We start from the raw sequence: 25,149 nt of genomic DNA, 5'->3' as shown, positions 1-25,149 counted from the left end.
AAAACAACCTGTTATGAGATCCTGGATCAGTGTCACACGAAGCATTCTAGATTTGGATACAGACTTAGTATGTGTGTACACATGTACATACTGAGAGGCATCTCTTCCCCCAATCCCAAGTGTTTGTAGGCATGAGACCATACCAGGTTTTCCATTCATGTTTCTCAGCTAGGAGCATCTCACTTACACAGTATGGAGTTTAAAAGCTAAGGAATTCTCCAAGACATGAATGTGCTCCACAAAAAGTCTCATGCTGCCATGTTCTTCTATGTTTTCTCTTTTGTCAGAAGGCAGGATAATAGTGTACCATTCCCCATTAATCTGTAGTAGATAAGCAAATCGTTAAGAGAGAAGAAGCAGGGATACCACATGTACATGTTTCCACTTGAACTCCAGCCTATGCATTAGGGCCTGAGCATACACAGGGGTATATCTCATGCCAGTTGCCACAATACTTAGCATAGTGTCCCTACCTCTCAGTGAGAACAGAGGTCCCCAAACATTGTTAGATCTGAGTAGCTGGTCTTACTTCAAGGTCTGGAGCCATTCATTTGTCTAATACATTGTGGCACTATAACCATTCCCTCAAAGGACCCACTTGGCTAAAACATTTCCCCAAAGCACATTCTGATCATACATACAATTCACTGATCGTACTTTTTCTATATTAAAGTTCCTTCACATAGACCTAGCTTCTTCTGCATGGACACAGACTAGGGTTAGTCCCAAACACAGCAGCAGCAGCAGCAGCTGCATTTGGTCTGAAATAGAATTATCTGTGTGTCAGGACCACGTCTTTCTGGTGATGTGGTGGGTTTTTTTTTTCTTCCTGTATGGGTCGACTCTACCTCTGTCAGGCTTTGTGGAATATTTTCTCATTTATTGATGAGAGGCCAAGGATTGTTCCTGCCATTTTCAAACTTGGCAATATCATCACCTATGGATTGATTTAGTAGTCTTACATTTCTCAAAACATATTCCCAAGAAAACAGTGGGTGTTCAAGGGAACTGTGATCTGGAACTAGAGGCACCTTTGAATCTGGCCTTGAATCAGAAAGACAGTTTTGGAGGGGATGGGAAATGAACTGGAAGGACAAGTATGTATAGAATATTTGCTTTAAGGTGAGTATGGAAGAAGTTGAATGACTCAACTTTTGCAAAAGATTCATTCATATTTCATGTGTATGAGCATTGGTTTTGCATGTGTACCTGAGTACCATGCACAGGTCTGGTGCAGTGGAGGTCAAAGAAGGAATCAGATTCTTTGAAACTTGCTTTTGCTGAGGACACAGGTTCAATTACCTCACTTACCTGGCATCCTAAAACTGACTCTATCTTCAGTAACAGGAAACCATACACTTTCTTTTGATCCCTGTTGCCTCCTGTACACAAGTGGTGCATATAAACTCATTCAGGCACATACACATAAAAACAGTAAATGTTAACTTAAAAAACTTATCAAGAAAATTCTTCCAAGGCTATGGGGATAGCTGCCAAAAAGGCTTCAACCTTTGTACAGATAGCACTGACCTCAGAATCCAAAGTGGTGTCAGTAGCCAGGTTTCATCAACTGTTTACTTTTGAGAACATTGGACTTCAACTGACAAGACATAATCTCACCATTAATGAAAAATACAAGTATTGTTCAAAGTCATATTTGCTGATGGATGTCCAAGTAGAAATCATGCCAAAAATCATATTTCCAAAAACATACACTTACAATGGGAACATATTTTGTATCAGTAGACATTTCATTTACCCTGGAACTAGAAACATAAACTAGTGTTTGATGTGGGGATATAAAGAATTCAAGAAGGAGGCAAGTACTCGATACGCTTCATTTCAACTTTACATCAGCTTTATATGGTATGTACTATTTTATTTTTCTTACCATAGTATTAGTTAAGACTCAGAAAGATTAAGTAACTGTATAAGGTTATATAGTCAGTCAATGTGAGAACTTAGATTTAAACCCAAGACTCTCTAACTCAGTAGCCTTTGTTCTTATTGATGCCACTATACAGGTCCGGATGTTTTTTACCATGAAAGGGGGATGATTAATAGGAGAAAGAAGAATAAACACTGCTGTACAGCTTCAGACATTTTGGACTGGCCGGTACTAGCAAAGAAACTGCACATGGGTTTCTTTAAAATATGGAGGCATTGGTGTGGTCCAAGACTGAATGAGGCATGACAACTGTCTCTCTCTTGGTCTACAAGTGTTTGCTGGATACTAGGGGAATATCAGGATCTTCCCTCCTCTTACTTCTCCTCCTTCTCCTCCTCCTTCTTTTCCTAACCATTTTCTCCTCCTTCTTCTCTTCTTTCCCTCATTCTTTTTTTGGTTGTTGTTGATTATGGTGTCTGCCCACCTGTTCACATGCTTATGCCTTTGCTAGTATATGCAGAAGTCAGAACAGGAAACCAATATATCCCTCTATCTCTTTTTACTTCATCCCCTTGAGACAGGGTCTCCCTCTGAATCTGGGAATTAGTGTGTTTCAGATAGGCTGCCTATCCACTAGGTCTCAGCAATGCTCCAGTCTCTGCCATCTACTTAGTGTTGGGGTTAAAAGCAGACATGACCAGCTTTTTAATGTGAGCTGAGGTGGGCTTGGAGCTTACACTGAGATTTGAATGGTCTTCTATCTCTGGCTATCCTTCTGCTCCACCCTCCTGAACTCTGGGATTATGGGTTGTAGCACTTCATCTGGCTATGGACTATTGTTTTTCTAGTAATGAACTAGAAGTTGCTTCTACAGCAGAAGGCAACAATGAGTTCCCCCCACTCCCAACTTCAGCTCAGGCACCTTCCCTGTCACTAAGCATGTTAACACTCTTGACTGAAAACCTGAAGTAGTCAAGAAATGACTAGAAAAAGTGTGTGGGTAAGGAGTTTAAGGACTTTACATGTAACCAACATACATCCCAGTTGTAACTAGCTAGCATTTCTGAAACTGACCAATAGGAAAATGATTTAATCACTTTAACCTGTGTCTTACCCTCAACTAATTGAACAAATAGCTCATTCAGAAAGCCTATGGACACATTCAAGCCACTTATATGATGCCAGGGTATATTTGGGGCCAAGAAGAACATCTATGAAAGCAGGCTTATTTGATTCCTGTCCCAGAGAGATAATATTCTGTAGTTTCTCTAGCAGCCAGAGTGAGAGTTCATACTGCTGACCCTAGCTCAACATCAGTTCTGAAACACCTGCTGTGTCAGTGTCAGTGTCTGACTCCTGACATCCCCCACCCCCAGCATTGAGCTGGCTGAACAAGTCTCTGACACTGGAGCTACATGTCTTGCTTTGCTACAATTATATCTTCCTGTCAGACAACTGAAAACTGCCCACCCGCTGAGCTGCTGAAGAGCTACTTTGCAACTCAATCTAACTGAAACAAGCAACAGAACCCAGCCTAAACAAAGGGATAGGTCCTTGGGTTTTCACATATATATCCAGTGCCCTACATTAAAGATTGATCCTTGATCAGAGAACTTTGTCTTGGCTTGTTATTTCTCTCACTGAACTTCCAATCCACCACAAGTTTTCCTTTCAGGCACCCAGTAACCTGTGACTGTTGTCAGTGCAGTTGGCGCCTGAACAAGGGACCTAAATACGGAAAGACTGACGGACACAGTCTTGGTGGGGCTGCACAGAAAATGGAAGATGGTATCCTGCATGGGAAGCAACATACAGCATTAATGTTAGTGCTATAAGTATTATCTTTTGAAGGCTGTTGACTGCAAGGTTGCAAAAAGGATATAGGATAGACTGAGTAAGAGTTGTCCCAACACTGATATCAGTTAGGGGTTGACAGTGGAAAATGTGACTGGAAATGTCTAAACAGACATTTGTCCACAGTCAAAACCTACATCAGGGAAGAGAAGTAGGGCTTAAAATAATAAAATAAAATAAAACCTAATTAAAACAAATAAAATAAAATAAATACTGAATACACACAAAAGGGAGATGCAAGATATACAAATGATATGAGAGAGACAGAGAGAGAGAGAGAGACAGAGAGAGAGAGAGAGAGAGAGAGAGAAGGAAAATGGATTTTAAGCTCTCCCAGGGATAGAAGGACATCAAGAGATGTCCTGCTTCTGCTTTCTGGTCCCTACAGTAGACATCCTTAGTTCTGGTTACATCAAGTTTTCTACCCTCTCTGTATTGTCTGTGTTTGGTGCACCAATCTGTCCACGTGTCAACTCATGTCTGTTTTTGTTTTGTTGTCTGAATGACTGTCGTTCTGTGTTTCATGTTGAAAAGAAAAACCTGGTTAAAACTTTATCTGCTGGCTATCCATCCTTGATTCAGTCTCAGTTGCACAGTGGTGGCTGATTTAAGTTGCCCATCACCCTTAGCCAGGAGTCAAGTGCAGCAGGAGAGGCCCTGCTGAAAGCTGTTTTTTAGAGGGGCCAGCTGCTTCTTAGTTCTAAGGCAAATAAGCTGATAGGTTTGGTTTTTTTTCCTAAAAAAAAAAAAAACTCTGCAATTATGATTACTGGGTTCAGCAAATGACAAATTGCTTTTTCTCTTGAAATTATACCTAGAAAAGTAAAAATTCTTTAATTGGTATAAATTTATAAGATTCGTGTAGCTGTTTCACACAACACACTAGAGCCATGAAACCCCTCTCCCCATAAACACTTCCTGTGACCCTCACTGTGTGCACCATGCTGGCTCTGAACTAAGAAATCGCCCTGCCTCTGCCTCTGCCTCTGCCTCTGCCTCTGCCTCTGCCTCTGCCTCTGCCTCTGCCTCTGACTCTGCCTCTGCCTCTGCCTCTGCCTCTGCCTCTGCCTCTGCCTCTGCCTCTGCCTCTGCCTCTGCCTCTGCCTCTGCCTCTGCCTCTGCCTCTGCCTCTGCCTCTGCACACAGACACACACACACACACACACAAACACACACACACACACACACACACACACACACACACACACATACAAACACAGAGCCAGAAAAGCATCTTGGGAGCTTTAAATGTATTTATTTCAGATCTCAGTGTCTATCTGTCTGTCTGTGTAGCCCTGGCTGTGCATGGAGATGGCTCCTTATGTTCCAGGCCTGGCTACATGAGACTGGCTGTCTGGCTGTCTGGCTGTCTGGCTGTCTGGCTGTCTGGTTGTCTGGCTGTCTGTCTTTATGGCGCTATTTGTGCATGGCTGTGGCTCCTTGAACTCCAAGCCTGGCTACACAGTGCTGTCTGTCTGTCTGTCTGTCTGTCTGTCTGTCTGTCCTGGAGCTCACTGTGTGACCCAGGCTGTGCTAGAACTCAGACATCTCTATGCCTCTGCCTCTGCACATAGACACACACACACACAATCACACACACATACACACACACACACACACACACACACACACACACAGCCAGCAAAGCGTCCTAGGAGCTTTAACTGTCTTTATTTAAGATCTAAGTGTCTGGCTGGCTGGCTGGCTGTCTCTGTGGCCCTGGCTGCGCATGGAGGTGGCTCCTTGTGCTCCAGGCCTGGCTACACAGGCCTGTCTGTCTGTCTGCCTGTGTGTGTGGCCCTGGCTGTTCATGGAGGTGGCTGAAAAAAAGCTAAGACATCCAACCTTGAGGAATGAACAATTAAAGAATCCCTGGAATTTCTGTTAGTAGATTAGCTGAACTACACAGTCTGTAAGCCATTCTAACAAACAAATCACTTACATGCTGTAGGTTTTATTCCTCTAAAAAACCCCACCTAACAAAATACCACAGAGGCATTTACATTTGATTTGGATTGGGTAAAAAGTAATGAAGGCATTTAGAAAGGAACTAAAATAGGAAAAATATGTGATGCCATATAAGCTGAGAACAACTGTCTAACACAAAAGGACCAAGAACAGCTTCCTATGGAGAAAGAGCTCAGACTATATAAAATAACTTCAGTAGAAGAATCTAAGTTTGGAGATAGGGGTCTAGCCCCATTGAACACCTTACTCTCAGAGTTCTAGCTGCCAGAAATGAGAGAGTTCAATTCTTGCTGTTGAAGTCACCCATACTGCATGATTTCGTAAAGTCACACCCTGCAAACTGACACAACCCCCTTTCTAGCCTTGACTCACTTCATAACTTCTATGCTTGCTGTGCTCCTGCAAGGTTTCCTTTGGCTCTCTGAACTACTTGTGCTCCTATTTGTCATGGCCTTTGCATGTGTGGACACTCTCCATGCCCTAGATAGCCCTCTGCCTACTTCCTGGTGGTCTGGTTAATGCTTTCATATTTTAATAGATTATTTCATGTTTGTGAGTGTTTTGCTTGCACATATGTCTGTACATCACATGCCTGCAGTGCACACCTAGGGTGTCAGAACCCCTGATACTACAGTTATGGATTCCTGTGAGCTACCATGTCAGTGGTTGATATTTAACCCAGGACCTCTGAAAGAACAGGCAAGTGCTCTTATCCAGGAGTCATCTCTCCAGCCTCTCCCTCTCTGTTGTCATCCTGCTTTCCCTTGTTCAACGTTTAGTGACTGATTGCTACTCTGTGCCTGCCGTGTGCTGACCTTTCGTGTAAACACTGTTCTTGACCTCAGATGATAGATTCCCCTAAGTTAAATAACTTTGTATTGCAATGTCCCTATGACAGATACCTATTGAGGAGAGGACTCAAGACCTCTTAGGAAAAGACTATCTGTGTTCAATAGCAGATTGGAATGCCAGAATCAAGAGTCAGTATAGTTTGGAGTCCACCCCCAACCTTGAAGAAAAGACTGCTTGGTTGTGAGGGGTGGGAACAGCAAGCAGTCCCAGCTGTTAACCTCTTCAGTAGACTCTCTGGTCTTTGAGCTGAGATGCTGGCCTATTTGGGGTATGCCATCCTTCCCCCATGAATGAACAAAACTATGTCATAGCATTTCTGACTAACACAGGACCACTTCCCTTTGTTGATTCTGCTGCCCTCTATCTCCCTTCATCCTTCATGAATTACTGGCCAATAATCTGTTTGCCCCCTAATTCTGTCTCTACCTCTGGCTTTCAGGGGACCATGATAGGTTTGGGGAGCTAAGCAGGTAGATTCCAGTTAGTCCAAGCATCCTTTGATGTAGCCACAAGTGGCCACAGGTTCCTTGGTTCCTGAAAGGAAAGCTGTGGATGGATGGGAAGGATGGCTAGAGAAATAATGAGCCAAGACAAAGTTCTCAGATCAAGACTCAGTCTTTAATGTAAGTCCCTGAATATATATGAGAAAACCCAATACCTGTCCCTTGGTTTTGGCTAAGTTCTGTTGTTTGTTTCAGCTGGATTGAGTTGCAAAGTAGGCTCTTCAGCTGCTCAGTGGTCAAGCAGATCTCAGTTCTCTAGCAGAAACATGTAAATGTATAGAGCCAGATGCCTGGCTCCAGTGGCATAGACTTAGGGAGTCCAGTTCCTCCATTTTTCTTGATTAAAAATTAGCTGAACTGAAGCATAGAATTTACTTATGCTCCATGGCCCTGTGTGGGAAAAATGGTGGCTGGTGGCTGTGCCTGCCTTGATTCTGAATGTCTAGACTCCTTTTCATCCTCCCTGGAGTACACGTGCAATTTGTGTTTATTTACACAAGCATGGCTTTTCAGTGTTTATAATGAACAAACATGGCCTTTTGGCACATGCCTCTGCCTTAGGTTGATAAGAGTCATAGACTCATCAGTGGCCCGTCTTTGGCTACTGGACCTCATAGCACGCCTTTTTCCCATTCAGACCAAAGCCACAATATGCTCTCAATGCATCTCTTCATAGCGATGAATAACTGCCATATGTGAGCTTTGCTGAAGGTGAGAATGTATGGAAATAACCAACCTGCTTAAAATACAAAGTCAAAAGTTAAAAGGAACAGAATTAAAGTTCTCTGTGGGGATGTCCCAGGCACTCGATTCAGTTCAAATTAGCAAAGATACTTCCCAGGGTCTGGCCTCCTAGTGTGAGGGAGGTGGCTTTGAGAAACAACAGAAAAAAAATAAAAAATAAAAAAACTGTTACTCCTCAGGTAAATAGTTTTAAGAGTCAGGTAAGCTGGATGATAAAGATTTTTTTTAGCTATCTTCATAATTAGAATATCCAAAATTGGATTTATTTCTAGGCCAGTCTTTCATTGCATCAGAATAACTGGTCACATTATAGGAAAGAGAAAAATCATAACTCCTCATTTCAATTAATTTTTCTAAGTCAGTTTCCACAGTCTCTATGTTCTTTGTCCCACCAGGTGTAAAAACTTGAAGCCAGGCAGATTGTGTATTCTGAAACATACTCAAGCTAAGGTTGGTCAAGAACATACACCCACTACAGCTTTCCTGTTATATTGTCAGGGCACTCAGCAAGCTCACAGGTCAGTATTATCCTTTTGTGTCCTCATGCCACACCGATCACTCTGGCAGCAAGCATGATCATGAAGCATTTGGCAGAATAAATACAAACATACCCTCTTGCTCATATTAAATATCTGATTAGGATCATGCCTTATACTGATAAGTAGATCTTTCCATCTCACCTAGGCATAAGTATGCCTAGCCTTAGGATGCTGTAGACACTCAGCAAAGAGTTCCATGGCATCCAAAATATAAAATTTTAAAAATAAACTGCATAATTTAAATAATGTGCACAGGGATATAATTCCCCCTCTCTTGTTTGTTTTTTGTTTGTTTGTTTGTTTGTCTGTTTCTTTTTTGAGACAGGGTTTCTCTGTTTAGCCCTGGCTGTCCTTGAACTCACTTTGTAGTCCAGACTGAACTCGAACTCAGAAATCTGCCTGCCTCTCTGCCTCCTGAGCGCTGGGATTAAGGGCATGTGCCACCACACTCAGCCACAATTCCCCCATTTTTTGTTTTTTAAGAACATATTGTTTGAAAGTTCAACAATGCCTTGTCTTTGAGAATTATATAAAATCCCAGTATCAAGGGTAATATTAAATTGTTACCAAAACATCTCAAATGCTTGAATGTAATAGCTACTTCCATTTTGTGTTTTAATCTGATTTGGAACACCAAGCATTAAAAAAAGTTAATGTAGGCAATGACTAATTACATTAATATTTGCTTTTCTTGTTAAAGAAATTGCAACCATAAAGCCTGAACAGGTGTCAATAGTCACATGTAAATATTTTATTTTTCTAAGATCAGAAATATGAGTATCAGTTTGCAATAATTGATTAAGTATAAGTCATTGAGATTTTAATACCATTCGGTGGAACAGATAAAAATTGAGGTTTCTGAGAACAAGTCTTTACAATTTGACATGTGCATTCTCTAAAAATACCAAATTATTATATCAAGCCATTACTATTTTGAGGATATAAAAAAATGAGATAATATGGCCAACTGTTCTTGTTTAAGGCCTATAATCTTCCTGGGATAAAAATCTGCTGTGCCATTGCCTTAAGGGGTCTGTTCCGGGCAGTCCTCAATGAGTTCTTAAAGGTGCAATGAGTCCTTTAAAGGAGCAATATTTTCCCTTGAGATGTATGTGCAGAAACAGTTGCAAAATTTGAGAATTAGCAGTATCTAAAAAAGAAACTCTTTCAAGAAACTATTAGCCTATATATATTAAATAAAAATTAAAAATTAAAGCTTGGTTTTTTTTCCAACATTTCAAAACACTGGCTACAGCACACATTCAATTATCTGTCCTGAAGCAGGAGGAACCTCAAAAGAATAAACATGTGATCCAATCACATATACTTCTCTCCCATAGACGGACAGTTTATAAATACACTAGGTGTTTTCTTTATGGGATGCATACATCAATTTACAGGAAATACAAAGGCATGCATAGAAGTAAATTTTAACTTGTCTTTGGATAATGTTTATCAATTTACGCAAAAGTTTACTATGCAATAGGCCAAATATCAATATTCTGCGAAAACAATTTAATTGCTATTTGAAACAAGTTATAGATGTCTTGTCAGGTTTTTAAGATTTTTTTTTTTCTAAACTACCTTCATGATTCTATCCTACAATATTTTATTAACACCATGACAGCTTCATAACAGGATGTTAAAACATTACTTGGAGATGAAGAAAGATGATTTCACATTAATACTTCCTTTACCAAAGAATTGCTGTGGGCTCATTGAGTAACAATAACTAAAATAAGCAGTTATCATTCGACCACCATTGATTACAGTTGATAACAATTGATTACAAAAGCTTCCTCTATTTTCTGAATAGCTTTATTTTATCACCAGTTAATTTGCTTCTCCCTTGATAACATCCAACAAAGGCTTAAGTCCTCCTGTGGTAAGCCTAAAGTGAGGTCTTAGCCAATTAACATCTCCTGGAACCTTTTGAAAATAATTTGAAGGAAGCAAATCATCTTTTCTTTCTTGAATTTTCTCTACCATAGTTTTCTAGGATATAACTGAGAGCCCAAATATTGAAAAAGATATTGCCTTTTGAATCTTTTCTGGAGTGACAACTACTCCAAAATTTTTCAAGCTCATTGTGTAAGAGCAAAGGTTTATAGTCAATTTCCCTTAAGATGGAATAGTTAATATAATACTCTCCATATAATAAACAATATGAACTCAAAGATTTAAAGTCCTAGCTTCTTGTATTGAACCAGAGACAAAAAAATTATTATTTTTTAATTTACATAATGTAAGGCTATTAGGCATACCTAGAGGCAAAACTTTCCAATGATCACAAGCTCACTACAAGCAAACCCTTTAAAATCATCAGGTTGCAAGGAAAACACAAACTTCCAAAACCATAATAATACTATATGGAGTAGGCAATGCAGATTGTAATGCCCTTAGTAGTTCCACAGCCTCATTAACCTTTTATAAATCTTAAGTTTAAACTTTATTTTGAACAACACCTGGATAAGCCTGTAATTATGCCCTTTAGGCTTAAAAATCATTCCCTAAAGGCAAGGAGAGGTGAGGCCCCAACAACTTCCCTGGGGACGGTTTGCAAAAAAAGAAAGAGAGAGAGAGAGAGAGAGAGAGAGAGAGAGAGAGAGAGAGAGAGAGAGAGGAAGGAAGGAAGGAAGGAAGGAAGGAAGGAAGGAAGGAAGGAAGGAAGGAAGGAAGGAAGGCAGGAAGGCAGGAAGGCAGGCAGGCCACACAATCCTCACTAAGGCTGCTCTGAGCTTTTCATTAACTCAAATGAAAATATTTCTTAATCTGAGCCATTTTCCTGTGGTCTGGCCCAATGACTACCCCTCCTACAGCAAAAAGATTCCAGGGGAGCAATTCTACTGTCTGTTTGTGCTTCAAAGTTTTGGACAGTCTTTCCTAAGATGATTTATACTTAAAACATACCTTATAATCTTAGTGTTGTGAAAACATTGCTTGTATTATAATCCCCTGCAAGACAGCAATAATAAGCAAACACTGATTATATGAGGCTCCAATTTTCTGCACAAGGACAAATATATCCAGATAAGTCTGTCTTTGTTTCATGTGGCTGAATATCCACAGAGAGCTGCATTAGCATTCTCATAAGACAATTGTGAGAAGAAGAAAAAAAAAAGGAACCCCTGCTTGAATTGAGACTCTCTAAAAATCCTGCTAGCTGTTTTTAGTAACATATCCACAAAATCATGAAAATGTTAATCAGGAACCTGTTTGATACCAAATAAATTATCACTTAGATCTCCTTTCCAATCTTGGGGACTTAAATTTTGCTTCTACCACTGTATCCAATAAAGCTGTGTAAAAGGAGCAGCAGGTTCATACTGGCCACAGCTGTTTTTAACTTTTATTACTCTTGCATCCATCCTAATTACAAAATATGGGTGAGTTAAGAATCCTGAGCTTGCAATCAAACTGCAAAGTGCAGCCAATAGAACACTGGCAATTATAACCATAATTTTTAAGTTCTTTTCAATATTAGAGCATAACCATAAATTTTGGAAAGCAAACCCCAACTAGAAGCAATCCATTGTCTTTAAAATTAATACCAAAAGGATTACTTTCATGTTATAAAGTTTCGCTAACAATTCTTATATATGAATGCATGACATTTCAACTTTTAATACTTCTTTGAAGAGACATTGTTTTAAATCTTATCTCTTATGAGTCTAGTTTCTTGGATAAGAGTTACATAAAATATTATCCCGATTTAGAAGTATCTTAAGAGGCCTGATTTCCTGGGCTGATTCATGCCACATGTTGTTTAAAATGACTACAACCCTGAGTTACCAGTTTTAAGCTAACTTTCTTGTTACCAGTGTTACACTTTTTAAATCATACCCAATAACTTATAAGCCAATACTCTATGACCAAGACATGCAGAGTATATTTATACCATTAAGACCAATCAGAAAACAAATGAAGCAGCTTCTTGAATCTTATACATTTGTACCAATCAAAGAATTTTTACTTTTCTTGGAATAATTTCAAGAGAAAAAGCACATTGTCATATGCTGAACCAAGTAATCATAATTGCAGAGATTTTTTCTGGGGAAAAAAACCTATCAGCTTCTTTTCCTTAGAACTAAGAAGCTGCTGGCCCCTCTAAAAAACAGCTTTCCAGCAGGGCTTCTCCTGCTGCACTTGACTCCTGGCTAAGGGTGCAGGGCAACTTAAATCAGCCACCACTGTGCAAACTGAAACTGAATCAAGAGATGGAGATCCAGCAGATAAAGTTTAAACCATTTTTTTCCTCCCAACACAAAACATAGAACAACAGTCATGCATTTGGGAGGCGAGGCAGGCAGATTTCTAAGTTCAAGGCCAGTCTGGTCTACAAAGTGAGTTCCAGGACAGCCAGGACTATACAAGAAAACCCTGTCTTGAAAAAACAAACAAAAAAGCAAAAGAACAGCAGTCATTCAGACAACGAAACAGAAGCAGTCATGAGTTGACATGTGGACAGATGGTTGCAAGAAACACAGAAAATACAGAGAGGATAGAAAACTTGGTGTAACCAGAACTAAGGATGTCTCCTGTAGGACATCTCCTGATGTCCTTCTGTCCCTGGGAGAGTTCTAAAATCCATTTTCCTTCTCTCTCTCTCTCTCTCTCTCTCTCTCTCTCTCATGTCGTTTGCATATCTAGCATTTCTCTTTTTTGTGTGTATAGTTTTTTCAACTTTTTATTTTATTTTATTATTTTTAGCCTACTCCTCTTCTCTGATGCAGTTCTTGACTGTGGACGAAGGCCTTTTTAGAATTTTCCAGACCCATTTTCCACTGTCAACCCCTAACTGATATTACTGTTGGGTCCAATCTTACTCAGTCTAGCCTGTATCCTTTTTGCACCCTTGCAATCAACAGCCTTCAAAAGATAAAACTTATAGCACTAACATTAAAGCTGTATGTTGCTTACCATGCAGGATACCATCTTCCGTTTTTTGTAGCGCCCCACCATGACAGTGTCCCTCAGTAGGTTTTTCCATATTCAGGTCTCTGAATCCAGTGTCACCTGTGGCCAACAGCAGACACAGGTTACTGGGTTCCTGAAAGGAAAACTGGGGATGGATGGGAAGGACAGCAAGAGAAATAACAAGCCAAGACAAAGTTCTCTAATTAAGGCTCAATCTTTAATGTATGGCACTGGATATATATGGGAAAACCCAAAGTCCCATCCCTTTGTTTCAGCTGAGTTCTGTTGCTTGTTTCATTTGGATTGAGTTGCAAAGTGGGCTCTTCAGCAGCTCTGAGGGTTGGCAGTTCTCAGTTGTCTGACTGATGGTATAATTGTATTAAAGCAAGACAGGAGACTCCAGTATTGCAAACTTGTTCAGCCAGCTCAAGGCTGGGGGTTGGTGGGGATCACTCTGACACTGACACAGCAGGTGTTTCAGAACTGATGTTGAGCCAGGGTCAGCTGTATGCACTATCACTTTGGCTGCTAGAGAGACAACAGAATATTTCCTCTCTGGGACATGAATCAAATAAGCCTGTTTTCATTGATGTTCTTCTCAGCCCCAAATATACCCTGGCATCATATAAGTGGCTTGTATGTGTCCACAAGCTTTCTGAAAGAGTTATTTGTTCAGTTACTTGAGGGTGAAACAAAGATCAAAGTGATTAAATCATTTTCCTATTAGTTTCAGAAATGCTAGCTAGTTACAACTGGAATGTAAGTTGGTTTCACGTAAAGTCCTTAAACCCCTTACCCACACACTTTGTCTAGTCATTTCTTGACTACTTCAGGTTTTCAGTCACATAAACAGTCTACACATGCTAAGGAGTGTTAACATGCTTAGTGACAGGGAAGGTGCCTGAGTTGAAGCCGGGAGTGGGGGGAACTCATTGTTGCTTTCTGCTGTAGAAGCAACTTCTAGTTCATTACTAGAAAAGCAATAATCCATAGCCAGATGAGGTGCTACAACCCATAATCCCAGAGTTCAGGAAGCTGGAGCAGGAGGATAGTCAAAGATCTAAGACCATTCAGACCCTCAGTGTAAGCTCAAGCTTAGCTCAGCTCACATTAAAAAGCTGGTCATGGCTGCTTTTAACCCCAGAACTAGGTAGATGGCTGAGACTGGAGGATTGCTGGGACTTAGCGGCCAGCCAGCCTATCTGAAATACACTAATTGCCAGATTCAGAGGGAGACCCTGTCTCAAGCGGATGAATTAAAAAGACATAAAGGGAGACAACTGGTGTCCTTTGCTGACTTCTGCATATAGCAGCAAAGGCACAAGCATGTGCACATGTGTGCAGACACCATAATCAACCAAAAAGAAGAATGTGGGAAGAGGAGAAGGAGGAGGTAGATGAGGGTGGGGAGGAGGAGGAGGAGGAGGAGGAGGAGGAGGAGGAGGAGGAGGAGGAGGAAGGGAGGAAGGAAAAATGTGATAATCCCCTAGAAGAGCTTCCTCCAAATACTTGTAGACCTAGAGAGAGTCAGTTGCCATACCTCATTCATTCTCGGTCCACACCAACTCCTCCATATTTTAAAGAATCACATGTGTACTTTCTTTGCTACTACCAGCCAGTCTGACTTGTTTGGAACTCTCCAACACTGTTTATTCCTCGTTTGCCTGTTTAACCATTCCCCATTCATGGTAAAAATATCGTGACCTGTGTAGTAGAGTCAATAAGAACAAAGGCTCCTGAGTTAGAGAGTCTTGGAATAAATCTAAGTTCTCACGTTGATTGGCTAAATGACATTATACAGTTACATCATCTTTGTGAGTCTTAACTAATACTATGGTACGAAGAATAAAATAGTACATACCATATAAAGCTGAAGCAAAGTTGAAACAAAGCATATCACATACTTGCCTCCTTCTTGAAGTCTTTATTTCCTCACATCAAACACTAGTTTATGTTTCTAGTTCCAGTGTAAATGAAATGTCTACTGATACAAAATATGTTCCCTTTGTAACTGTATGTCTTTGGAAACATGATTTTTAGCATGATTTCTACTTGGACATCCATCACCAAATATGACTTTGAACAACACTTGTATTTTTCATTAATGATGAGATTATGTCTTGTCAGGTGAAGTCCAATGTTCTCGAAAGTAAACAGTTGATGAAACCTGGCTACTGACACCACTTTGGTTCTGAGGTCAGTGCTATCTGTACAAAGGATGAAGCCTTTCAGGCAGCTATCCCCATAGCCTTGGAAGACTTTTCTTGATAATTTTTTAAATTAAGATTTACTATTTTATTTGCATGTGACTGAATGAGTTTGTATGCACCACATTTGTAGAGGAGGCCACAAGGGTCGAAAGTATGTGATTTCCTGTTCCTGAAGTTAGAGTGTGTTTTGGGATGCCATGGGAGTGCTGGTAATTGAACCTGGGTTCTCAGTAAAAACAAGTTTCAAAGAATCTGACTCCTTCTTCTGACCTCCGCTGCACCAGGCCTGGACATGGTACTCAGGTACACATGAAAAACCAGTGCTCATACACATGAAATATAAATGAATCTTTTGCAAAAATTGGGTAACTCAAGTTCTTCCATACTCATCTTAAAGCAAAGATTCTATGCATACTTGTCCTTCCAGTTCAGTCTGTACTCCCTCCAAAACTGGCTTTCTGATTCCAAACCAGATCCAAAGTTGCATCTGATTCCAGTTGGCAGTTCTCTTGAACACCCACTGTTTTATTGGGAATATGTTTTGAGAAGCATAAGATTACTAAATCAATCCATAGGTTATGAAATTGCCAAGTTTGCAAAGGGCAAGGAACAATTTTTGGCCTCTAATCAATAAATGAGAAAACATTCCACAAAGCCTAACAGAGGTAGAGGAGACCCATACGGGAAGAGGGAAAAAAAAAAAAACCCGCTGAACCCAGAGAGTATATAAGGACAAGCAAAGGGGCTGGGGAGTGGAGTGTAGCCACGATCACAAGAAAGACGTGGTCCTGACAGACAGACAATCCTATTCCCTACCAAAATGAAGATGCTGCTGCTGCTGTGTTTGGGGCTGACCCTAGTGTGTGTCCATGCAGAAGAAGCTAGTTCTACGGGAAGGAACTTTAATGTAGAAAAGGTATGATCACTGAATAGTAGCTTCTGACTCAGAATGTGCTTTGGGGAACTCTTGAAGCCAAGTAGGTCCTTTGAGGGGATGGGTATAGTGCCCCAATCTCTTAGACAAATGAATGGATCCAGACCTTGAAGTAAGACCAGCTCTTCATAACTGACAATGTTGGGGGACCTCTAGTCTCACTGAGAGGCAGGGGCAGTATGCTAAGTATTGTGACAACTGGCATGAGATCTACCCTTGTGTATGCTCAGGCCCTAACCCATAGGATGGAGTTCAAGTGGACACATGTGCATGTGGTATCCCTGCTTCTTCTCCCTTAACCGTTTGCTTATCTATTACAGATTAATGGGGAATGGCATACTATTATCCTGGCCTCTGACAAGAGAGAAAAGATAGAAGATAATGGCAACTTTAGACTTTTTCTGGAGCAAATCCATGTCTTGGAGAATTCCTTAGTTCTTAAAGTCCATACTGTGTAAGTGAGATGCTCCTAGCTGAGAAAGAGGAAATGAAACCTGGTATGGTCTCATGCCTACAAACACTCGGGACTGGGGGAAGAGATGCCTCTCAGTATGCACATTTGTACACACATACTAAGTCTGTATCCTAAACCAGAACGCTCCATCTGACACTGAACCAAGATCTCATAACCAGGGATTTTTCAAAAGTCAGAGACAAGAGTTGGTGACAGGAATTAATTCACTAGGAGTTCCTTAAGGAAAGGTCAGAGACACTTCTGAAACCACATTATTGAGCCAGTTTATCACAAGTTAAGATTATGTGATCATGAATCAAATTTTTCTTTCTAGTTGTTAGCCAAATAAATCCACCCCTTTGTACTTCCGTTTTCCTGCAGTAAAGGCGATAATAATAATTCTCCTCTGTGGTACTGGGAACCACATCAGGCAACATTACAGAGTGCTAATTTGAGGCAGATGGTGGAAATCTGGCTGATAATCTACACCGCTGGCTGAAGCCCGGCACTGGTGAAACTTGGAGGTAGTTGCAGTTGTAATAAGGATTGTTGTTTTCTTTTTTTTAAAATACTAGGCAAATTTGTGATTGCTAAAGCATGAAATATAAAGGAATTAATGTAAATAAAAGCCTTTTGCTAATTTTACAAAAACAGTCAAAAGTTAAATGGAATCAGAAACTGGAGATAGGTACAGAGTACAGGGTCCAGAATCCATCCAGATCAAAATCCCTTACGAACCAGCTCACTCTGTTTTACAGAAGAGATGAAGAGTGCTCCGAATTATCTATGGTTGCTGACAAAACAGAAAAGGCTGGTGAATATTCTGTGACGTGTGAGTACATAAAATCTATATATCTATCCACAAGATGATTAGTAAACCTTAATACCTTTAGTGTGTGTGTCTGTGTGTGTGTGTTGTTTTTGTTGTTGTTGTTGTTGTTGTTGTTGTTGTTATTATTGTTGTGTGTGTTTTGCTGCAGTTTGAACTCAGGAACTTGCACCTACTAGTAAAACTGGTGCCATCTTTATAGCTAAAACCCTGTGGCAGGAAAGTAGAATAAGTAGGGGGAGATGGAATCTATCTGATACTGCCTGGAGGCTAGTACTGGTGTTAATCGCTTAGGGTGTAGCAGTGGATGTTTGATACAACAAACTTATAAAAGATAGAAACATGTTGCTTGAAGCTGCTGAGGGAGGGAGGTAAGCCTAGGAGATGATGAGAGAGTGGTGCTGCTGTGGCTGACTGTTCACTAGTGGTGTGGACCTCTCAGAGTCCCTTTTCTTAGGAGTTACTTCTTGAAGTTCAGAAAACTAAAGACAGAAAGGCTCAGACACTTCACCCATCTCTTCCACGATATGTATTTTACTGATTTTATGTTGGGGTAAAACAAGAAAAGGGTATCCAAAATTTCCTGCAGAACAAAAAATTTCTGAGCTGTGTTCCATTTCTTCCACAGATGATGGATTCAATACATTTACTATACCTAAGACAGACTATGATAACTTTCTTATGGCTCATCTCATTAACGAAAAGGATGGGGAAACCTTCCAGCTGATGGGGCTCTATGGTAAAGTATTTTCACACAGAAACTGATCCTCGGATGGGAAAAGAACGAAGAACCTCTAGCTTTAATATGGTCTTCCCAGCTTGGGCCTACCTCTTTGTAACCTCCTGAAGATTGATGCTCTCCCCATCAACCTTTGAGCATAGTAATGGAAGCATTCTGAAATCTCTCAGTGTGACTGAAAGATATTCTATGGATGCCAAATCCAGGATAGATCATACCAATGCCTGTCAATTGTGTTGGCAAAAAATATTCCCATCCTTATGGGGAAGTCCCTGTCCCCTCACTCAGGCTGTGGTCAATGCACACAATATAGCTGCTACACTCACTATTGCTCTTCTCACAGGCCGAGAACCAGATTTGAGTTCAGACATCAAGGAAAGGTTTGCACAACTATGTGAGAAGCATGGAATCCTTAGAGAAAATATCATTGACCTATCCAATGCCAGTAAGTCAGGATTCAGTTATTTTTCTCATCCTGAATATTTTATCATAGAGGAAACAAACCTAGTTGGCTACCAGTCATTTTTGAATGCTGGAGAGTCCTATCCTTATTCTTGGGGAAATAAAGTGGACCTGGTACCTGAACATGTTCTTGTTCTCACACTACAGATCGCTGCCTCCAGGCCCGAGAATGAAGAATGGCCTGAGCCTCCAGGTGGGCAATATCCAAAGAGAGCAAGGAGTGGGTTGGTGTTCATGGAGAGGCCCTTCCCAAAGTATTAATGTTGTGCACCCAAATTACATTAAAAAATAGTTCGATAAAGAATCTTCTAGGAAAGCTTGATAATTGGCTTTGAATTGTCTGGATTTGTGATCTAGTCCTACTTTGAGCTTGGAAGTAATGTGACCCAAGACTTAGCCAAGAAAATAAGGATTTGAGTTTTACATAGTTGATGTATGGTTGTATAAAAATGGCTCAGCGATGGGTTCAATATCATTAACAGACAGAATGGCAGGTTGTGGTATAACTGTTCTTTAGTGTCTGTGGAAACCCCCCATCCCACTCGAGATAATAACATCTTAATCTGAACTCTGTACAACCTTGGCTTCTTACCTGGGAGTGGAGGTCCCTGATCACTACTTCTCAACCAGGTTGGAGAGCAAATTGCTATGGCCCTCCTTTCTCACATAGTACAAGACATCACTCATATAATGTGTGAAGTCTTTAAAAGTAGCCAAGGCTTTTATCATTATTCTACAATTTACCTAACATTCTTCAGAGCTTCTTATGACAAAGGTTGTGGAAACAAGCCTCAGATCTTCCATTACGGTCATTTATTCTGACTTTCATCCCTGTGTTCTGGCCAATAATTCCAGTTAGATTGCAAGGGAAGATCCATTTCTTCATCCCCTTTGTTCTATATAATAGAATGTCTCACTGTCCCGAAGTCAACCCAAGAAGTGTTTAATGAGTTTCTGTATTCTTTCTTCCTGGCTTACAGTGTTGAGTGGAGACTTCTCACCAGGACTCCACCATCATCCCTTCCTATCCATACAGCATCCCCAGTATAAATTCTGTGATCTGCATTCCATCCTGTCTCACTGAGAAGTCCAATTCCAGTCTATCCACATGTTACCTAGGATACCTCATCAAGAATCAAAGACTTCTTTAAATTTCTCTTTGATACACCCATGAAAATTTTTCATGAATTTCTTCCTCTTCCTGTTCAATAAATGATTACCCTTGCACTTAAATATATGTCTTTGTGTCCAGAAAAAATGTGGGGCTGATAGTGAGTGAATGAGGGGACCTCCTATGTCCTGTAACCAAGATCCTTCCTTTGGATCCCAAATGTAACCTGAGTTTCTGGATTTTGGCTTTCCTGCAGAAATCCCAAGCCCTGATGTGTACTGCCTGCTCTTTAGCTCTCCTGATTTAGTGATTTATGAGGACCTCGGGAGCATGACACTTGCTGTATGACTCCTACATCCATAGTTTCTCTTTCAACACAGCAAAGGAGAGACACATATTTCTAAGGCTATGCCTGCTCAATAACTTTCAGGACATAGTGAGGGGGGAGGTTTGGTAATTAGAGTAACATTGGATAAAAAGAAAAAGGTTTCTAGCTTTCCATAGAATACTCTGGACCCTAGATCAATAGATTAAATTGGTTCAACTCAGGACACATGAAAGGAGTTCTTCCTGTAGTTTGCTAAAAGATGGCAAAACACTATTGAGAAACCTAAGCAATTATGATGAAATTCCTCCCGCCCCACCGTTGCCCTGATTTGTGGGTCCAAATCATTCTCTGATCAAAGCCTCCTAAGTGGCTTCAACTGCATCCATGGACTACCATGCCTAGCTTTTCATTTTTAGAATTGACAAAAAATTAATCGACAAAAAAAGTGTTCACAAAATAAGCTATCAATGGGAATCCTTTTATAGTTAAGAAGCAGTTCCAATCCAAGACTCTGAAGAGGACAAAAACAGGCTTGACCATGCTACCATACCTCAAAAGAACACAACCCAGAGAAAGGTACAAAAAATTTTGGTTATTCCATACCAACACTGCAGGTTATGTTCAAGCTAAATCCTCTCGCTTTCAACACCAAACACTTTGTAGAAATAAGAGTTGAAATAGTGAAAACATTCAAAGTCAAGGAAGGAATTCAAAATCTCAGACCAAGCAATCCCTTTGTAAAGTAAGAAGACAGGGAAGAAGTGATGGTTGACACAGTAGAACTGTACAATTCTTTGTGATCTGGGAATACATTACAGCTAAGGGAACATAGAGGGTTGGGGAAAACTGTCACAAAAGCCCAAGGATGCCACATGAGCATGTACCCACAGATAACAAGGGCTGAAGCAGGGTGAATTTGAAGACAGATGCCCAACCTTACATGACATACAGAAAGAACACAAATACCTGTAGCTGCTGTGACAGGACCAACCATTCTAAATATCAAAGCAGTTGTTGATACCTAAGGACTGGTCTGACTGCTAGATCTAGGAGTTTCAACTTGCAAAAGCTGGCTTGATGCTCATGGTTGGCCCAAATGTCTTATCAGGAATAAATAACCTCACAAAATATCAACATTAGGCACCATCCTCCTCAGATTGGAAACACAAGATAATTGTGCCATCTAAAATGGTGTCTGTCCTCTGGCTAAAATCAGTGACAGCTACTTCTTTACCAATAGCAGAGTTAGCTTTATGTTTGTGTCCACTTATTATAAATAGGATATAATGGGCTATTTAATCACTGAAGTGTAATTTCCCAATTACACCCAACCTAGAGCTTATTGAGACATTCCTTAACCCTATAGGAGTTCCTTATTTCATTCCTTTTATAAAGATTATCAGCTGTGCAAAGGCCAGCACAGGAAAGAACTGTTCTCCCAGGAGTGCTTTCACTCAAGGGCTGGGAGGTGAAGTAGACACTTTCTCTCCATTAACACTCCAGGGAATGACCAGCAAGGGTGTGCAGGGCACAGAAACAGTGGAGCAGCTGGGACAGGATCCCTTCAGTCACCATCTACTCCCAGAGCTTGGGCTGTTCCACAGCCCTCTGTACACAAGTTCAGCCAGGATAGAGCGTTCTCCAAGGGGTATAGGCACAGGCTTACAGATGCACAGAAGGGACAAGCTCGAGCCAGAGACTACAAGGCCATTTAACACCAGAGGTAACCAGATGGCAAAAGGCAGGGGCAAGAACCTTACATACAGTAACCAACGATAATTGGCATCATCAGAATCCAGTTATCCCACCACCGCAAGTCCTTGATACCCCCAACACCTAGAAAAGCAAGTTTTGGATTTAAAATCACATCTCATGATGCTGATAGAAGATTTTAAGAAAGATATTAATAACCCCCTTGAAAAAATACAGGAGAACAGATTTAAAAGGGAGAAGGTTTTAAAGAGAAAACACAAAAATCCATTAAAAAATTACAAGAAAACACAACCAAACAGGTGAAAGAATTGAACAAAACTATCCAGGATCTAAAAATGGAAGTAGAAACAATAAAGAAATCACAATGGGAGAAAACTTCAGAGATATAAATCCTAGGAAAGAGATCAGAAGTCATAGATTCAAGCATCAGCAAAAGAATACAAGAAATTGAAGAGAGAATTTCAGGTACAGAAGATACCATAGAAAACATTGACACAACAGTCAAAGAAAGTGCAAAATGCAAAAACTTCCTAACTCAAAACATCCAAGCAATCCAGAACACAATGAGAAGAACAAACCTAAGGATAACAGGTATAGAAAAGAGCAAAAATTCCCAACTTAAAGGGCCAGTAAGTATTTTCAACAAAATTAGAAAAGAAAACATTCCTGACCTAAAATAATAAAAAAAAAAAGAGGCCCATGAACACACAGGAAGCAGAGAGAACACCAAATAGATTAGACCAGAAAAGAAATTCCTCCTGTCATATAATAATCTAAACACCTAATGCACAAAACAAAGAAAGAATATTAAAAGCAGTAAGGGAAAAAGGTCAAGTACCACATGAAGTCAGACCATTCAGCATTTCACCAGACTTCTCACCAGAGAGTATAAGAGCCAGAAGATCCTGGAAATATATCATACAGACCCTAAGAAAACACAAATGCCAGCCCAGGCTTCTATGCCCAGCAAAATACTCAATTACCTCAGAGAGACCAATATATTCCATGATATAAAAAAAAAAATTTACACAGTATCTTTCAAGAAAACCAGCTCACCAAAGGATAATAAATGTAAAACTGCAACAAAAGGAGTGAAACTAAACCCTAGAAAACTCAAGACAGTAATCTTTTAACAAACCAAAAATTAGAAGGCCATCTTAACATAATTCCAACTCTAACAACAAAAATAACATGAAGCAACAGTTACTATTCCTTAATATATCTTAATATCAATGGACTCAATTCCCCCAATAAAAAGACATAGACTAACAGACTGGATATTTAAAAAGGACCAAACATTTTGCTCCATACAGAAAACACATATCAGTGACAAACACAGACACTTCCTCAGAGTAAAAGGCTGGAAAACAATTCTTCAAGCAAATGGTCTCAAAAAAAAAACAAGGTGGAGTAGCCATTCTGATATCAAATAAAATTGACTTTCATCCTAAAGTTATCAAAAAAGATAAGGAAGGACACTTCATATTCATCAAAGAAAAAAAATCTACCAAGAAAAGTCCCAATTCTGAACTTTTATGATCCTAATGCAAGGCCACCCACATTCATAAAAGAAACTTTACTAAAGCTCAAAGCACACATTGCAACTCACACAATAATAGAGGGAGACTTTAATACCCCACTCTCATCATGGACAGATCCTGGAAACAGAAACTAGACAGTGACACAGTAAAACTAACAGATGTTATAAACCAAATTGATTTAACATATATCTGTTGATCATTTTATCCTAAAGCTAAAGATTATACCTTCTTCTCAACACCTCACAGTACCTTCTCCAAATCTAACCATATAACCAGTCAAATAACAGGCCTCAACATCTACAAGAAGATTGAAATAATCCTATCCATCCTATCAGATCACCATGTACTAAGGCTGGTCTTAAATACCAACATCAACAATGGAAAGCATACACACACATGGAAGCTGACCAACACTCTATTCAATGATAACTTGGTCATGGAAGAAACAAAGAAAGAAATTAGAGATTTTTAGGTTTAATGAAAATGAAGCCACAACATAACCAAACTTATGGGACACAATGAAAGCAGTCCTACCCTACGAGGTAAACTCATAGCTCTGAGTGCCTCCAAAAAGAAACTGGAGAGAGCATACACTTCCAGCTTGACAGTACATCTGAAAGATCTAGAACAAAAAGAAGCAAATACACCCAAGAGAGAAGACAGGAGGAAATAATCAAACTCAAGGCTAAAATCAAATAAGTAGAAACAAAAAGAACTAGTCAAAGAGTCAACCAAACCTAGAGTTGGTTCCTTGAGAAAACAAGATGATACATAAACACTTATCCAGACTAACTAGAGGGCACAGAGACAGTACCCTAATTAACAAAATCAGAAATGAAAAGGGAGACATAACAACTGAAACTGAAGAAATTCTAAAAAAAACAAAACAAAACAAAACAAAACAAAAAACCATTATGTCTTACTTTAAAAAAATAAAAACCTATACTCAACAAAACTGGCAAATCTGGATGAAATGGACAATTTTCTAGACAGATACCAAGTACCAAAGTTAAATCAGGATCTTATACAGTTCAATTCCCTAAAGAAATAGAAGCAGCCATTAATTGTCTTCCACCTTAAAAAAGCCCAGGATAAGATGGATTTGGTGCAGAGTTCTATCAGACCTTCAAAGAAGACCTAATACCAATACTCCTTAAAGTAGTCCTAAAAATAGAAACAGAAGGAACACTACCCAATTTGTTCCATAGAGCCACAATTATTTTCATATTTAAACCACACAAAGAACCAACAAAGAAAGAGAAATTCAGGCCAATGTTCCTTAGGAATATCGATACAAAACTACCCAATAAAATTCTCGAAAAACTAATCCAAAAACAATTCAAAATCATCAAACATCAGGATCAAGTAGACTTCATCACAGGGATGCAGGGATGGTTCATTTATGGAAACCCATCAATGTAATCCACTATATAAACAAACTCAAAGGAAAAAAATACACATGATCATTTCATTAGATGCCAAGAAAGGATTTGACAAAGTCCAACACCCCTTCATGATAAAAGTCTTAGAAAGATCAGGAATTCAAGGCCCGTATCTAAACAT

General features: G+C 39.8%; 1 protein-coding gene and 1 pseudogene across 2 annotated transcripts; one reads left to right on the top strand and one right to left on the bottom strand.

Annotated features, from left to right (window-relative positions):
- Mup-ps1 (major urinary protein, pseudogene 1) overlaps window positions 1–25,149 on the bottom strand; it is a 65,535-nt pseudogene that overhangs the window by 20,248 nt on the left and 20,138 nt on the right.
- On the top strand, window positions 16,121–20,127 carry Mup7 (major urinary protein 7). Of its 2 annotated transcripts, none has more exons than NM_001347129.1 (7): window positions 16,121–16,391; window positions 16,730–16,863; window positions 17,622–17,695; window positions 18,321–18,431; window positions 18,775–18,876; window positions 19,041–19,086; window positions 19,874–20,127. In NM_001347129.1, exons 1-6 carry the CDS (start codon window positions 16,296–16,298, stop codon window positions 19,064–19,066), a joined length of 543 nt encoding a protein of 180 aa, NP_001334058.1. In that variant the 5' UTR covers window positions 16,121–16,295; the 3' UTR covers window positions 19,067–19,086; window positions 19,874–20,127. The 2 variants fall into 2 exon arrangements, with proteins under 2 accessions (NP_001334058.1, XP_030108860.1); XM_030253000.1 differs by having other exon boundaries at window positions 16,123–16,391; window positions 19,000–19,086; window positions 19,874–20,126.

This window comes from Mus musculus, chromosome 4 (genome assembly GCF_000001635.26).
Source record: "Mus musculus strain C57BL/6J chromosome 4, GRCm38.p6 C57BL/6J".
In the NCBI taxonomy this organism is placed as follows: Eukaryota; Metazoa; Chordata; class Mammalia; order Rodentia; family Muridae; genus Mus; species Mus musculus.
This window is presented reverse-complemented; position numbering and strand designations above follow the sequence as displayed.